This window comes from Silurus aristotelis, assembly GCF_946808225.1.
Source record: "Silurus aristotelis genome assembly, chromosome: 5".
In the NCBI taxonomy this organism is placed as follows: Eukaryota; Metazoa; Chordata; class Actinopteri; order Siluriformes; family Siluridae; genus Silurus; species Silurus aristotelis.
Window position 1 is genome coordinate 27,180,290 of NC_139578.1, and position 16,310 is coordinate 27,196,599.

The 16,310-nt window shown below is 41.6% G+C and overlaps 2 protein-coding genes across 2 annotated transcripts; one reads left to right on the plus strand and one right to left on the minus strand.

The window, feature by feature from the left end:
• Positions 1-522: 522 nt before the first annotated feature.
• On the plus strand, positions 523-9,524 carry efcab14 (EF-hand calcium binding domain 14). Its single transcript, XM_083542904.1, has 8 exons — positions 523-1,248; positions 3,204-3,349; positions 3,534-3,679; positions 4,559-4,657; positions 4,765-4,875; positions 5,840-5,912; positions 6,002-6,127; positions 6,870-9,524. Exons 1-8 carry the CDS (start codon positions 1,049-1,051, stop codon positions 7,043-7,045), a joined length of 1,077 nt encoding a protein of 358 aa, XP_083399030.1. The 5' UTR covers positions 523-1,048; the 3' UTR covers positions 7,046-9,524.
• Positions 9,525-11,959: 2,435 nt separating this feature from the next.
• On the minus strand, positions 11,960-13,316 carry znf830 (zinc finger protein 830). Its single transcript, XM_083542912.1, has one exon. The coding sequence runs from the start codon at positions 13,208-13,210 to the stop codon at positions 12,197-12,199; it is 1,014 nt and encodes a 337-aa protein (XP_083399038.1). The 5' UTR covers positions 13,211-13,316; the 3' UTR covers positions 11,960-12,196.
• Between the last annotated feature and the right edge of the window lie 2,994 nt (positions 13,317-16,310).

The following is a 16,310-nucleotide window of genomic DNA, read 5'->3' on the forward strand; positions in this document are numbered from 1 at the left end:
AGTTTTTTAGTAGAAGTAGTAGTAGTAGTAGTAGTAGTAGTAAAAGTAGTAGTAGTAGTAGGTGTTGACAGTGTAGATGATGGTGGTGGTAGCGTTGTAGTTTGTTGTTTATGTTGGATTTTAATTGAAAGTTTAGTAATATTAGTAATATTAGTAATAGTTGTAAGTGAGGCTGATGATGGTGGGAGTATTGGTGGTGGTAACTTTGTAGTTTGTTGTTGATGGCGGTGTTGCATTGCTCTTTGTATGGTATTGTACATGTCCTGATGTAAGACTACACAGAGTGCATTAACATGAACATGTTAACATGTTACACCCAGAACGTTCAAGATGTTTGCCATATGAATGAATCAGATTTGATGAAGAACATGAACGTCAGGCTTGTTTGTTTTTGGGGTTTTTTGTCCAGCTGAAAGGTGATGAAGTCCGTAAATATTTTCTGTTTATATTAAACTGTTTGAAGGCCAGGCTTTTATTGTGTCTGAACTGATCCGTTCCATGACACCGCCATGACACCTAGGCGGAAAACGGTCCCGGATGTGACGTCACCCCGGAGCGCAGCTATTGAGACGCCGGAACCGAACAGGGGACGATTTATTGTCTTGTTTATTAATCATTATTGCTTTTTTTGGGAGGATAGTCGGTAAAAAATAATGACAAAGGTGTCCAAGTAAACCTGTTTTGAGGGATACGGGAAAAGGGGGCGCGTCCGAAGTCGTTAAGCTGATGTATAATGGGGCTAGCTGAGTTAGCGGCTAATTAGCAGTCATAACGGACACGGTGAGCAACCGAGACTGGTTATTACGCGTTATAACGTGAATAACACCCGGCGCGCGCGTGCGTGTGTGTGTGTATATGTGTGTGCTGGGGCGTTAACTCGGCTAGCTAGCCCGGTTCAGGTGAACGTCAATCAAGACTGCCTGCGCGTGCGTGCTTGCGCGCACGCTCGCTCGCTCGCTCCCGCGTCCGCGCGTCCACCCTGGAGAAGACGCTGGACCTGGTGGGCCTGAAGACGGGCTCAGGGCCGCTGCTCACCCCGCAGAAGAAGATGAAAAAGCGCAAGGAGCTAAACGCGCTGATCGGGCTCGGGGACGGCAAGCGCAAGAAGCCGAAGAAGAAGAGCTCCGGACACCGGCTGCTGCTGCGTGGAGACGCCGGAGACACGGAGACCGAGAGCGGCTCCAGCTCCGTGGATGAGGACGAAGAGGAGTTCCGCAGCCTGAGCCTCAGTCCGGGGGCTTTCCGCAAGTAAACATCACTACTATCACTACCACACACACACACACAAGGGGCCCAAAATTCACACATTTTAAGCTGTGAAACCTTTTAAATGATGATGATTATAATAATATTATAATGGGTTTCTGATCAGATGGTCATGGGTTCGAATCCCCTCGAACACGGTCCTCTGTTCTTCAGGTTCTCCTAGAACGTTCTCTTGAATTCAGATTGTGTCTGAATAATCAGACACAATGAGTTTAAATCCCCGTAAACAAGGCCCTTGGTTACTTCTTCATAGCTTTACTCCAGCTGTCTTCACTTCCTGCATGTTCTTCAGTTCTTTTGTCTGTAGTTTCACCTTCTTGGGGTCGGGTCAGCTGATTGTTCCACGTCTGTGGTTGACAGAGTTAAATAAATAGGGGACGTTATTATAATGATGAACCTGTAATAAACGGATAAACGCTGCCACCAGGATGAGGATGGGTTCCCTTTAGAGTCTGGTTCCTCTCAAGATTTTCCTCCTCGTACCATCTCAGAGTTTCTCATGTCTCTAGAATTGTTATGGTAGGTTTATTTATACCACCATGGGAAAGACCAAAGAGCTGTCAAAGGACATCAGGGACAAGATTGTAGACCTGCAAAAGGCTCATCTGACCACATGACATTCTCTCAAGCCTTCTCTGAATCGTTCAGGTGTTCATTAGGAAACTTCAGACAGGTCTGTTCATGTGCGTCCTTGAGCGCATGGACCTCGGTGTGTGTTACTGATGGTTTTCTCGGTGACTGCGGTCTCAGCTAATTTGAGATCATTAAGAAGCTCCTCCCGTGAAATTCTAGGCTGATCCTCACCTTGCTCAGAGGCGCTCCAAAGCGAGAGCCATTGATCTCGTATTTCCTCGATTTTTTTTTATTATCTCTTTTTTACCAAGCTTCTTGCTGATGGTCGTGTAGCCCATTCCAGCCTTGTGCAGGTCTACAATCTTTTCCCTGGCGTCCTTTGACAGCTCTTTGGTCTTTTCCATAGTGGTGGAGAGGTTTGAATGGAGGAGGTTGATTCTGTGATAATAATGAGTTGATATTAGGAGAACTTTCTTGAAGGTTCAGGACTAATTTAGGTGTGTGGGATTCTTGCTGTTTGGTACGGGATCAGATACTTATTTCCCCACAACGTATCTCTGTAAAGCAGCTTCAGGACAATGTCCATGGTTAAAGTGACATATAAATAACATTGAATTGACAATGGTGAGGAAACACTTCCTGGGATGATCTGAGGGTAAAAATAAACCTTGAGAGGAACCAGACTCAACAAGGAACCTTATCCTCATTCGAGTTGACACCAGATATCCAGGAAGTGGTCTCCATGTCCCGGGGGTGTTTACCGGAAAGCCCAGAAGCACAGTTTTTGAGCAGATGATCGACTTCATTAGTAATTATATGGAAAATCTTCTGTAGGCTCACAAAATAAGATGATGGCGGACGATTCCGATCATCAGCATGGTCACAAGCTTCGTCTCTCTTGGGTGGTTACATCCTGTGGCCAACACTGTGTTTTTCTTTGTTGACGTCTTTGACTTCAGACATGTCTAGCTCCTGGAAGACATTCTTGATCCAGCCAGACTTTTTTTTTTTTTCTTCTTCTTCATTGGGGAAACAATTCTTTTTTAAACTCCAATAAAAACCAATGCCACACTCGAACTTATTATAAAAATCTTCATAAACAATGAGATTTGCTCTCCTGTAGGTCATGTGACCTTTCATGGAGAATTAAAGTACATGTGATTGAATCGGAAATTCCCCCTTATTAACGTCTGGGGTGATATATTGAATGAACACAGGGGGCGCTAAAATGTAAAAAAAAAAAAAAAATTATAATATATTGTAATATGTAATATATTTTGCATGCACAGGTTTGAGATTAAAAGGTGTGAATCGAGCAGAAAAAACAGTTTTGAAAATGACGTGTGTGTGTGTGTGTTGTGCAGGGGTTCGGCTCAGTGCTGCTCAGTGTGCTACCCGCTGTGCGTGTTCATCGTCCTGGCCGCGTGCCTCATGGCGTGCGCCGGACTCATATGGATGCAGATTGCGCTTAAAGAAGATTTGGATTCGCTGAAGGAGAAACTGCGCACCAGTACGTTCCACTTTGCAGCACACGATTATCTTCTTATATTTGCGTCTAAAAACGTAAGCGTTTCGACTCTGCAGGTTGCCATAGAGACGTTTTTTTTTTTTTTTTTTTTACGCTTTGGCCCTGATCCATTTAGAAAGCGGATCAGTTTGCCTGCGATCGATTAACCCTGCTTGTGTGTCGACAGTGGAAGCGAGTCAGAAGGCGTCTTCCCACGAAGTCCCGAAGCTGAGTGAGGACCTGAAAGCTGCCCAGAGGACGCTGGAGGACGTCGAAAGCGGAGACAAGGGCTTCAACAAACTATGGGCCAATCTTACAGATATTAACCGAAAGGTACACTTAAGCACCAGCTTTCTGTCCTGAGCCACACGGACTCCTACAAACCCATTTACCGAGCGCTCTAATGCATGCGATCAGATAACGCCGCGTATCCGAGATGCACGCCCATGCATCATTTATTACTCCACACCCCTCGTTCCAGCTTCACTCCTGTGTTTTCCCGACAGAAATGTAGGCACAGGAGTAGATGTAGATGTTCCAAACCTACATGTGGACTGGTTTTCAGCAGTGGTGGAGGAAGTAATTAGTACCTACTCAAGTGCTTCATATGTACTCAATATGCACTTATTCAGATGATTTTATTCGATTATGATGATTTATTACAGCTATAATGTTTCTATTATCATTTTTATCTCGGTTTGTGTGAAAAGACTCTTAAAAGGTACTTTTAGCGCACCAATCAATAGAATGATATTAATGAGTTGGATCTATTACAATGATCCATGATTCCTTTCAACTCTTTAAGAAATAAATTACTCAAATAGGTCCACGGGTGTTGTGTTGAGTTCGAGTCTGGAGTTTCCTCATCATTTATTCCTCTCTAAATGTTCTGCTTGCTGTTGAACCGATGCTGAATTGTATGTTGGTGATCAGTAGATACACCAAGCGCCAATCAAAACACGTTTAATAAAACGGAGCGCCGCTCGACCCTGATTGGTGGATTACTGCGCGTTCGATAATATTTTTTTTTTTTTTATCCTCATAAATAAAAAGAAACGACTGATTTACATATTTCACTTTGAAACGTAGTGAAGGTCAAAGTCTCCCCAAATGGAAATAATTCAGTAAACATCTACATTTTAGGCCTTAAAAAGTAACGTACATGCGACAAGTAAACAATATATAAAAAAATTTTGTTTTCTCTGCGTGTAGATAAGCACACTGGACTCTGCTGTAAACCATCTGAAGGCGAACATCAAATCAGCCTCTGATTTAATTACTCTCCCAACAACCGTCGAGGAGCTCCAGAAGGTACAAACCTGCAAGAAACTACACACACACACACACACACCCCATCTTTTGTCTGGAATCGTTTGTGCGCACCATCTAACAGGTTTCCGCTGTTTGTTTCCCTGTAGAGCGTCGCCACGATAGGAAGCACCCTCACCAGCGTTCAACACGACGTCAAGATGATCCAGAATTATATCGAGGACCAGAAGAAGGAAGCAAACAAACCGAAAAGTGAAACGGTAACAAGCGAAATCTCGCCCTTGTCTCTGTATCCATAGTGAAATTCGATGCAGGTCAGATATTTACTTGGGGTTTTTTTCCTTCCTTTATTTCCTGTTTTTGTTAGTGTTACACGTATATAAATATTGGGGTTTTTTTTTTTTCTTTTTTAGTCACAGCTAGTTATAGTCACGTACTCGCCGATAACCGATTAATCGACCTCGATAAAACAATCAAACAAGCGTAAAATAGTACTGGACATTATTGCAAAACTAAAAAACAGTACTGAATCGTGAAAATGTGCAAAATGAAATAAATCTGATTATATTAATTAATATAATGATGCAATCAATAAATTATTAATAACGCATAATATATAGTGCTCTCCATGCAGCGTGCAGTTGCGTGTAAAAAATAAAAAATTTATAAAAAATAGCATGTGGGGCCAGTGATTCGCCTCTAGAGGCCGCTCTCGTTAATCAAAGCGAGCTGGAAAAACTATCTGTATGTGTATTTTTGTCAGTAGCAATCGGTTCCTTGATCTCTATTAATATATATATGATGAGTAAAACATATATATTTAAAAATAAAACTTTTAAAATACGTCTCTGGCATTGTTCAGGTGCAGTAGCTTGGGGTTCCCTGGTTCACATGGTGGAGATGGTTTAGTCTCCAGTGCTTTGTAATGGTGAGATTTCCATCATATGGAAGACGGAGGAGTTTCTGCCTTTTGTTGTCTCAGTGACTCACCAAGATTTGTGTTTTTATTGTCGTTTTTATTTTTCAAGCGGGTAGCGCTTGGGGGTGGTGGTGGTGGTGAGGGAACATCTGTTCACAGCTGGTAGACAGATGCCAGCGTGCCTCGCGGAGGTTTATTGCACGACATTAGCCGGAACTATAATACGTGCGGCATGATTTTGGTGTAAAACGAACAAAACAAATATGTATGAATAGTGAACGCTGGTTTGCTTCATCCCTGTTCAGGACCCTTCACTGACGGTGGCTTTAGATGACAACAGCAGGAGCGTGAATGAAGGAACAGCAACAGCTGGCAGCAGTGTGTATTTGTATTTATTTATTTATTTATTTGTCATTTATTGTGCTTATTACCTGACTGTAGTTTCTCACCTTGTCACGTTCCCCCAGGCTCCACAACATCCTTAAGTCTCGTCAACTCTCGCCATCGGCGCTTTCTCGCTAAAAACCTCTCCAGCTGGGAGAAGGAAGCCCCGCCGAAGACCCTCACATTCCCTGGAGTCGAATGTGCTGAAGGTATTACTTTTCTCCTGTAGTAAGTTTTGGTTACACGTTTTCATGTACGCATTATATGTGGACACTTGACCTCAATCCTCATTTTTCTATAAATTCCTATGTTTGAGAAAGAAACATGGCCTGGTGTCCACAAACTTTAGGGCAAATGATGTATCATTGGTTCTATGTGTTCTGTATTCATGACTTCACCCCACAAGTTTAATAGCACAACCCGTGTGTGTGTGTGTGTGTGTGTGTGTGTGTGTGTGTGTGTGTGTGTGTGTGTGTGTGTGTGTGTGTGTGTGTGTGTGTGTGTGTGTGTGTGTGTGTGTGTGTTTCTTTTCAAATTAAAACAATAATAACGTAAAATCATTATTTGTGCCGTTTGTTCTTTTGATGCTCTGCTTTGAATTTGCACTGCTTTTTTTTTTTTCTTCAAAGCCTCATATATTCGTTCCCAGGTTGTCGTTCGTAGCCTTCAGTTCTTCACGCACGACAAAAACCCGTTTATTATGCTGATTTAACGTCGCTCCCAGGCACGTAGCTGTAAATACGGAGCACCGTGAAAATAAAACGTTTCATAACGTCTTTAGAACATTTATTTTATTACTGTGCACCACTGACCAATCACAATCAAGGATTTCTTTCAATAGTCACTCGTACCTGTTTCCTTCAGGATGTCCCTAAACACGCCCCTGATGTCCTTTGATCTAACTTAAATGTTGCTGATGAATTAAAACCTGATCTTGGTCCGTTCCCTCAGATTTGGAGAAGCTCCTGCGCGCTCGGCTGGAGGACACCTCCGAAGGCGCCACGTACGAGGATCTGAGGAAGATCTTCGGCGCTTTCGCTCCGGATTCCCGCCTCCTCGAGAAATACGACGTAGATCAGGACCACAGGTACACGCTGGAAGAGCTCCGGGCCGCAGCTTCGCTCTGAGGAATCGTGTGGTGGCGTGAAGAACGTTAAGACTGAGCCGTTAACGAACAGCAGGAGGACCACGCTCTGCCCTCAGGGTGTGGACTGTTCTAGAACCTGATGCCTGCTCTATATATATTTAATGTTTTTGTTTTTTTTTCTCCCATTCCTGTACACCAGTATTGGAGAGGTTTAAACCCTGCAGAGAAGCACATCGGCGTCCTTCAGTTTACCGCCGTCTTTTAAACCGTCTACAGCGCTGAAGAAGAGAAGATTTTACTAAACTCCTCAATAAGGACACGTACATTAGACATCCAGGATGATTGATTCATAGGTTCAAAATTCCACATTCTAGATTTACCTTGTTTTTAAATGTGTTCTTGTTTTCCCCCCCCTCTGTATACGATCATAAGAAATTCCTTGGACTTGTAGGTGTGGCCTGCGAGGAAACACGTTCGGAAATTATTTAATTGCGTATTTAGAAAAACGTAGCAATAATATATTACTCTTACCGGATTATTGGGTATACAACGTGTGTATTCTGAAATAATGTATTAATGAAGGAAAAAAAAAAAGATGCTTTATCGTAAACTAGCATGCGAAGTAGCTCGAGCTCCTCCTCACACATAGCACAGAGATTAACTTAATTATTTAAAAAAAATAATAATTTTCTCCCCCAATTTTTTTTTTTTTGGTCTCCAAATGTTTTTTTTTTTCTTTTTTTTTTTTTTTTTTTTTTGGTCCCTAATTATTATTATTTATTTTTTTTGGTCTTCAAATGTTTTCTCTTCTTCTTTTTTTTTTTTTTTTTTTCTGGGGGGGGGGGGGGGGGGGGGGGGTTGGTGGTTTTTTGGCGTTTGGTTTCCAAATGTTTATTTTTTTTTTTTCTTCTTCTTCTTTTTTTTTTTTTGTTTTTGGTCCCTAATTATTTATTTATTTGTTTTGTTTTCCAAATGTTTTTTTCCTTCTTTTTTTTTTTTTTTTTTTGGTCCCTAATTATTATGTCTTTGGGCTGGAGCTCTTGATACCGATGCTGTTAATGGTGAAGGTTCAGGTAGTGAATGAAACACTGATTTAGGCATGTTTGTATGTATTTTAATGTAAATCTCTCTGTCACACACACACACACACACACACATATTCCAGTAAACCAGGGGTGTACAAACTTTTTTTTAAAAACCTGCGACATCTTGTAAACCAGTGGGGAGAAAAAACAACATTCCCTGCATGGGGTGTGAACGGAACAAAACCTGAGCCTTGTGAAGTGTTGATGAATATCAGGGGAAAAACTTCAGCTCAGAAAAACATCTGCCGCCTGGAATCACGAGGTGCATCAAAACGTTTTGAGATTAGTTTTGAAACACGCCAATAGATGGGAGCACAAGGCTGCACGCACAGTCACAGGAAGCACCCAGCTTAAGTCGACTAAAGACAGCGTACCATGTATGACCACATGCGCACTCAGCTCTCCTCACAGGTTTTTTTTTTTTTTTTTAAAGCACTTTTACATTTTGAGAATTTAGCACCGCCTCTTTAATTTGCCGGAGGTAGGACGATAGAAGCGGTAGCTAAAATATTTTCAAGCAGCAAAACGATATGCAAAAGTTTGTACACCCCCCGTGTTCAGTCCTGTAAATATACTAAACGACACGTGTATTAGCCCGAGCACCAGCCTCCCAGGTGCTGCATTGCTTCGTAACCAGGGTAGCAAAGGGGTGGAAAACTTTCCCGAAACCTTCCATGGGAATTTTTTTTAAATATTTAAACTTGGCAGAAATGTATTAGAAATACGAGGAAAATGTATATAAACTGTATCATATACAAACATAACATTTTGTTTGGTGATGAGCTGACATGCATGCAAACTAATACAGATTTTTAAAACATTTTTGACTTTGGTTTTTATTGTCAGTATAAATTTGTTGCACAATAATTTTGTTCCAGCACGAGGACGTTTTAAACATAAACGTATGTAATATTTATGTAATTTATGTGAATAATCGCCGAAATTGAAATGTTTTTGACAATATTTTGTGTGCAAGATTCAAGAAATAATGTGTGTTATGTGATGGACGAATGCACAGTGCATGTAGGGGGCGTGGCCTCAGTAATCCTGCAGTGTGTGTGCATGTGATTGAGGTAGAAATTCAAATGAAACCGCATTAAATCTGGTTGTAACTAATGTAAATAGTAAAAAATCCCTGTTTTTGGCAAACCTGCCATTTTGGAAATTCCGAGTTTATGCCCATTTATTCCTGTTAATTCCCATGGAAAGTTTCCAGTCTTGTAAATTTGGAATTTTGCAACCCTATTCGTGAGCGTTCCATCCTTTAGTAAAGCTGTACATGTTGTTCCTGTCTGTAGGCTGACGCTCGGGTCGGACTTGTTTCTGCTTCCTGTGTAATATAAATGATCCTGGACGTTGAAGGAATGGTCCAGTGAACCTGCTCAGCATGTTGCTTTTCAGCGTAACATGTATAAACAAATAATTCATCCAAAATAACCTTTTTTCTGTCTGACTGGATGTAAACATTTGTTTCTTGTGTGGTGAAAAATGCTGCAGCAGGCAGATTGGTTGGTGTGGAAACTTAAATTCCAGTTTTGAACTCTTTCTTACATCTGCCTCTTTCAAACCAACTACCTGCATGTCCTCCTTCACCACATCCATAAACCTCCTCCTTGGTCTTCCTCTTTCCTCCTTCCTGGTGGCTCCATCCTCAGCATTCTCCTACTGATATACCCCATGTCCCTCTTCTACACATGTCCAAACCATCTCAATCTCACGTTCCTCACCTTGTCTCCAAAACATCCTACATGCGCTGTCCCTCTAATAAACTAATTTCTAATCCTGTCCATCCTCGTCACTCCCAACAAAAACCTCAACATCTTCAGCTCTGCTACCTCCAGCTCCACCTCCTGTCTTTTACTCAATGCCACTGTCTCTAATCCATACAACATCTCAGGTCTCACCACAGTCCTATAAACTTTCCCTTTCACTCTCACAGATACTCTTCTATCACAAATCACTCCTGCTATCACTCTTCTCCACCCACTGCACCCTGCCTGCACTCTTTTCTTCACTTCTCTAACACACTCTCCATTACTTTGCACTGTTGACTATAAAGCTCTCATTCTAATACGCCGTTATTTCCATGGACTGGTCTGATGGACGCTAAAAAAAAGCAGCTATGAAAACAGTCACGTTTCTCTTCACGAGCAGTAAAATAAAAAACGTCCTATGCTGAAAAGCAAAAGCTCAGGAATGAAGCCAGACGTGTTATTTTAGGTGGAATGCAATATCTCAGTCACATGACTGCAGCACAGTGATGAAAGTAAAAATTAAATGTGATTCTCACTACAAATCAGGGAATGCGCATCTCCTTAAAGATACATGTGAAGCAGCTACCGATGCGATGAGATTCGACCCCCGTTACAGTGCGGCGCGATCCGATTTCCAAATGATGATGCAATTTAAAAAAATACGATGCTGTGCAATTCATTACCGATGCAAATACGTTCTAAACGATGCAGCACCAATGCCAACAAATACAATATTCAATTCCACGCTCTTTCACCGCAGTGACGGCTTTACAGCTAGGAACTTTATATATACAGTATTTCCCACATAAAACGGCAAAAAGAACCACAGGTGTATCGCATCAGGTTCACATTATACGAACATCGTTACTTGGGCTGTTGAAGTGAGTAAACACCATGGTGAGATTGAACGTGCTGACTGATTCCTTTAATCGGGAAAGAAGTACGTTTTGTTTATTAAACAGCGATACTAAATATATGAGAGAAAAGAAGACGGTTCTCTTAAAATGAATAAGTTCCCTTTTTTGAAAAAATGTAAATTTTTATCGTTGAAATTGTAATGTGGGAAAACTAAACCCATTTAGTGTATTTAATTGCTATATTACATCAAATTGAAAATACAAATATATAAATAAAAAATGTATAAAAATATAAAGATCTACTTCAAATAAAAGAAAAAACCCAAAAAGAAACACACTGTACTTTTTTCTTTACGTTTTAGTTTAAAATGATCCCAAACTTTGGAAATTTTCTGATTATAACGTTTATAACCGTGTTTCCTCACGGACCGTTATTACTGACGCACCACCCGCTAAACTCTGGACTGCTCTGGGGTCTTGCGTGTGACCTGTCCAGGGGTCTCATTTATAACGTTTTCACGTTTTCAGCCTCGTACGCCGCGGTTATAAATTAGACCCCTGGACGGGTCACACGCAAGACCCCAGAGCAGTCCAGAGTTTAGCGGGTGGTGCGTCAGTAATAACGGTCCGTAAGGAAATGGTGCTCCATGTGAAGTATTCTAGTTTTTTGTTTTCTAATCGCTTAAGGAATCGTTTCAGCGCTACACAATTGTATACAAAGTCTTCAGATGTGATGTAATAAAATTTAAAAAACCCAAACCTGCTCCAGCATCTCAGTGCTCACCTGCACACAGCAAACTTCATGAAGATCTGCTTTAGATTACTTGGAGTGGAAGATCTGCTATAGAGCTCTGAACCCTGTTGAACACCTTTGGGATGAACGTGAACGCTGACTGACCTCCTCACCTTCTCACCTACATCAGTACCTGACTTTACTAACACCCTCGTAGCTGAATGAGCAGAGATCTCCACAAAATCTAGTGGAACATCTTCTCAGAAGAGTGAAGGGAATTATAAGAACAAATTGAGACTAAACGTGGATGCTCAGGAAGCACAAACCACACTTATGACCAGGAGTCCGCAAACCTTTGGCAATATAGTGTACGGCTGGGAAAATCATGTCTCTCAATACTTTCACAAAGCGTTTCAAAAACGTTCCTCCTGATTCTGAAAATATGGTCATCTACTCTCATTAAAAACCTCCTAGATGTTCATGTGTGCAGTGGGACGAGAAGCTCATAGAATTACAGACAAGAACTTTACATCAAATGGAAATCTTTTATTTTATGAAAGACAACAAAGGACCAGTTCATCTCATGTTGAGTAACTGCAGCTTAACGTTCACGTTTGGACATTTCGTGTCAATTTGAGCTGAAAAAGTGAAAGATCTGGGTGGTGGATTTCATGGACGATGTGATTCGCCCCTGAAAAAACGTACAAAAAGAAAAGAATTTGAACAAAAGAACAACCTGAGCTCTAAATCAGATCCACGAAGCTACGCGAGAGCTCCTTTGGCCCTCCAGTCTCTCCCCAAAACGTTCATCAGTTCCTCCTCGTCCTCCTCTTCCACGTCGCTGCCACTCCCTGAGAGCCGTCGCTCGTCCTCCAGCGTCATCTTCTTCACCTTGTCCTTGATGGCCTCCTGTTTGGTGCGCAACACCTCGACCCTGCGCAGGCACTCGATCTGCTCGTCGATCTCGTCGATCTGCCTCTCGAGACGCCCCTCCTCGTCTTCCTCGGCCACGATGGCCTCCGAGGCGCTGCTCACCTGCCGCATCTCCTTCTGAAACTCCTCCCACTCCTTGTCCATGTGGTCCTTCGGGGTGTCCACATTTCGCACCTTGGCGTCTCGGACCGGGTCGTCGAAGAAGCCTTCTGGAATCGTCTCCGCCGCGTTGTCCTTCTTCTCCGCCGCGGGTTTTTCCACCTCGGCTTTGGACACCGAGCCCGAGTGAGACACGGGTGTGGCGGACGGGATCCCGGGAACGCTGCTGTCGAAGAAATCGGAAGGAAGTGCATCTGTAACAGGACCTTTCTGCTTCACATCGCTTGGAACGACACCCTTATCTTCATCATCGTCATCATGATACAGTCCAGCCAGAAGTCCAAGTCCTGCACCACTTGTCCCAGTCTTACCCTGGAGGACCACACTGTTTGACGCTTTCTTTTTTTTCCCATCGTGCACTTCCGGTTCTGAAGCCTTCCTCTTATGTGTGGATGTCTGTGGAGCCTGAGGGACCTGAGGGACCTTCTCTGCGCTCTGCTGGGCCACTTTGAGCTCAGACACCTTGTCTTTGTGTTGTTTTCCCAGGACGTGAGCCTGCCACAGGATCTCGTTCTTGACCTGCACGTTACACACCACGCAGCTCAGCTGCTCCAGGCTGTTGTACTTGGCGTACGGCGAGTCGACGCGTTTCTTCCGCTCGGCCTGCTGCTTCCTCTCCCTCATCAGCCGCCGCAGTTCATCCTGATTCACAACCTTCTTACCCTTCGCTGGTCTGGAGGCCATGATTCTGAGCGTTAATGCCGAAAATTGTGCCTCCTACATAGGGCTCGCAGTGGCGCTTCGGGCGCATGAAAATGACGTCATTTTTAGAAGCCGAGACCTGCGCTGTGACACACGAGATGCTTTTTTTGTTTTTTTTTAAGTTATCACGCGCGTAACCGCTGCTGTATTACTGATTTCTTTTATTGAGAAATCACTATAAATGTAATTATCTAAACAATTACATATAAATATATTGTAATATCCATTATGTGATTAGTCATTTTATATAAAAAATGACAGGAACCAATCAGGTAATAAAAATAAATAAATAAACAAACATTATAACAAATACCACGAATGTACATATTTTACTTTTAGTTACTCCGTATTCCCCTGACAACAAGGATATCCATCCATCCATCCATCCATCCATCCATCTATCTATCTATCTATCTATCTATCTATCTATCTATCTATCTATCTATCTATCTATCTATCTATCTGTCTGTCTGTCTGTCTGTCTGTCTGTCTGTCTGTCTTGAACACCTTGCTATTGTGAGAGACATAATCTAAAAAAAAATCCAGAAATCACAATGTATGATTTTTAAACTATTTATTTGTATGATACAGCTGCAAAATAAGTACAGTGTCTCTGTAAGAAGCGTATCAAGGTTCTGGTGTGGCCTAGCCAGTCTCCAGACCTAAACCCAATAGAGAATCTTTGGAGGGAGCTCAAACTCTGTGTTTCTCAGCGACAGGCCAGAAACCTGACTGATCTAGAGAAGATCTGTGTGGAGGAGTGGGCCAAAATCCCTCCTGCAGTGTGTGCAAACCTGGTGAAAAACTACAGGAAACGTTTAACCTCTGTAATTGCAAACAAAGGCTACTGTACCAAATATTAACATTGACTTTCTCAGGTGTTCAAATACTTATTTGCAGCTGTATCATACAAATAAATAGTTAAAAAATCATATATTGTGATTTCTGGATTTTTTTTTAGATTATGTCTCTCACAGTGGACATGCACCTACGATGACAATTTCAGACCCCTCCATGATTTCTAAGTGGGAGAACTTGCAAAATAGCAGGGTGTTCAAATACTTATTTTCCTCACTGTATCTGTCTGTCTGTCTCTATCTATCTATCTATCTATCTATCTATCTATCTATCTATCTATCTATCTATCTATCTATCTATCTATCTATCTATCTATCTATGTTGTGTATGTATATATACTGTTTATATCTGATTGTAAATTTACGAATATAAATTCTATAATACATTTTAATATACAGTAAATATAAAGAAAGTTATAGAACAGTGAAGATCAACGGAAAGTGTTTTTTTTTTTGTTTTGTTTTTTGCTGGTTTGCCAAATAGTGGTCCAATGAAAAAAAAAAATCCTCTTCTCCTTTCGGCTTCTCCCATTAGGGGTCGCCACAGCGGATCATCCGTCTTCATACCCCCCTGTCCTCTACATCTGCCTCTTTCACACCAACTACCTGCATGTCTTCCCTCACCATATCCATAAACCTCCTCTTTGGTCTTCCTCTTTTCCGCCTTCCTGGTGGCTCCATCCTCAGCATTCTCCTACTGATATACCCCATGTCCCTCCTCTGCACATGTCCAAACCATCTCAATCTCACCTCCCTCACCTTGTCACCAAAACGTCCTACATGCGCTGTCCCTCTAATAAACTTATTTCTAATCCTGTCCATATATTTGACAGAAATTCATGCAAAAACATTTAGGTGTGATTAAAATGTGAATTAAATTAATACTCTCCCTCATATGTCGATTTCAGAGTAATGGTTATATTTATATATAATTATATTTGTTTATTATAGTCTAAAGGAAAGGTAGCTGGGAATAAATCAATTTTATGGAGGATTCGCTAAACCTGAAAAAGTATATGGACACCTCATATGTGCCTTTTGAACCTCCACTCCTCTGGGAAGATGTTCCACTAGATTTGAGTGTTGCTTGTGGAGATTTGTGATCGTTCAGACATGAGGGTGTTGAAGTCAGGGAAATTATGCAAGTGAGATGGTGAGAAGGTCTTTCAGTCCATGTGAAATGCAAAGACGTCCTATACAGCTGTGTCTCCAACAGCTTTGGTGAAGAACCTCATATGGCTGAAGAAGTCATGTGTTTCAAAACTTTTGTTCATGTAGGGAACGTTGTGTACATATTTCCATTCAGCAAGAGGAAGAAAACTGAAGTATCAGATAAAAGCAATAATTAATCTGCTAAAATATTAGTTATATAAACTACATGTACGTGTTTTCTGTGGTGAGCAGCTGAGATACCTGATGAATTTCTGTACAGTGACATCACACATACAACAATCTACCTGTGATCAAATTCTATCTATCTATCCATCCATCCATCTAACTCCATTTGTCTGTCTGTCTTTATCTCTATCTATCTATCTATCTATCTCGCTCTCTCCATTTGCCTGTTTTTCTATCGATCTCCATTTGTCTGTCTGTCTTTATCTCTATCTATCTATCTATCTATCTATCTCGCTCTCTCCATTTGCCTGTTTTTCTATCGATCTCCATTTGTCTGTCTGTCTGTCTTTCTATCCATCTATCTCCATTTGTCTGTCTCTCTCTAGCTATCTCCATTTGTCTGTCTGTCTTTCTATCCATCTATCTCCATTTGTCTGTCTTTCTATCCATCTCTCCATTTGTCTGTCTCTCTCTAGCTATCTCCATTTGTCTGTCTGTCTTTCTATCTATATTTGTCTATCTCTCTCTCTCTATCTCCATCCATACATCTATCTCTCCATCCATCTATCTATCTCCATTTGTCTATGTCTATCACAACCTCTCAATCTACCCATGTCTGTCTATCTATCTATCCATTGATCCCCAATTTGTCTATCTATGCCTGTTCACCCATCCATCTCTGTTTATCTGTATTTGTTTCTGTACCTATCCATTTATCTGTCTGTCTCTACCCATCTCTAAATCCATCTGTTGTACGTAAGTGTCTGATTTGATCTCAGTCACGGCTTCATATTCAAACTCTGAATATCTGCTCAAATTTCACATCAAACAAGCATCAAAATAAACATGCGACCCAAAGACAACACAACACAAGATCAGAAAACGTG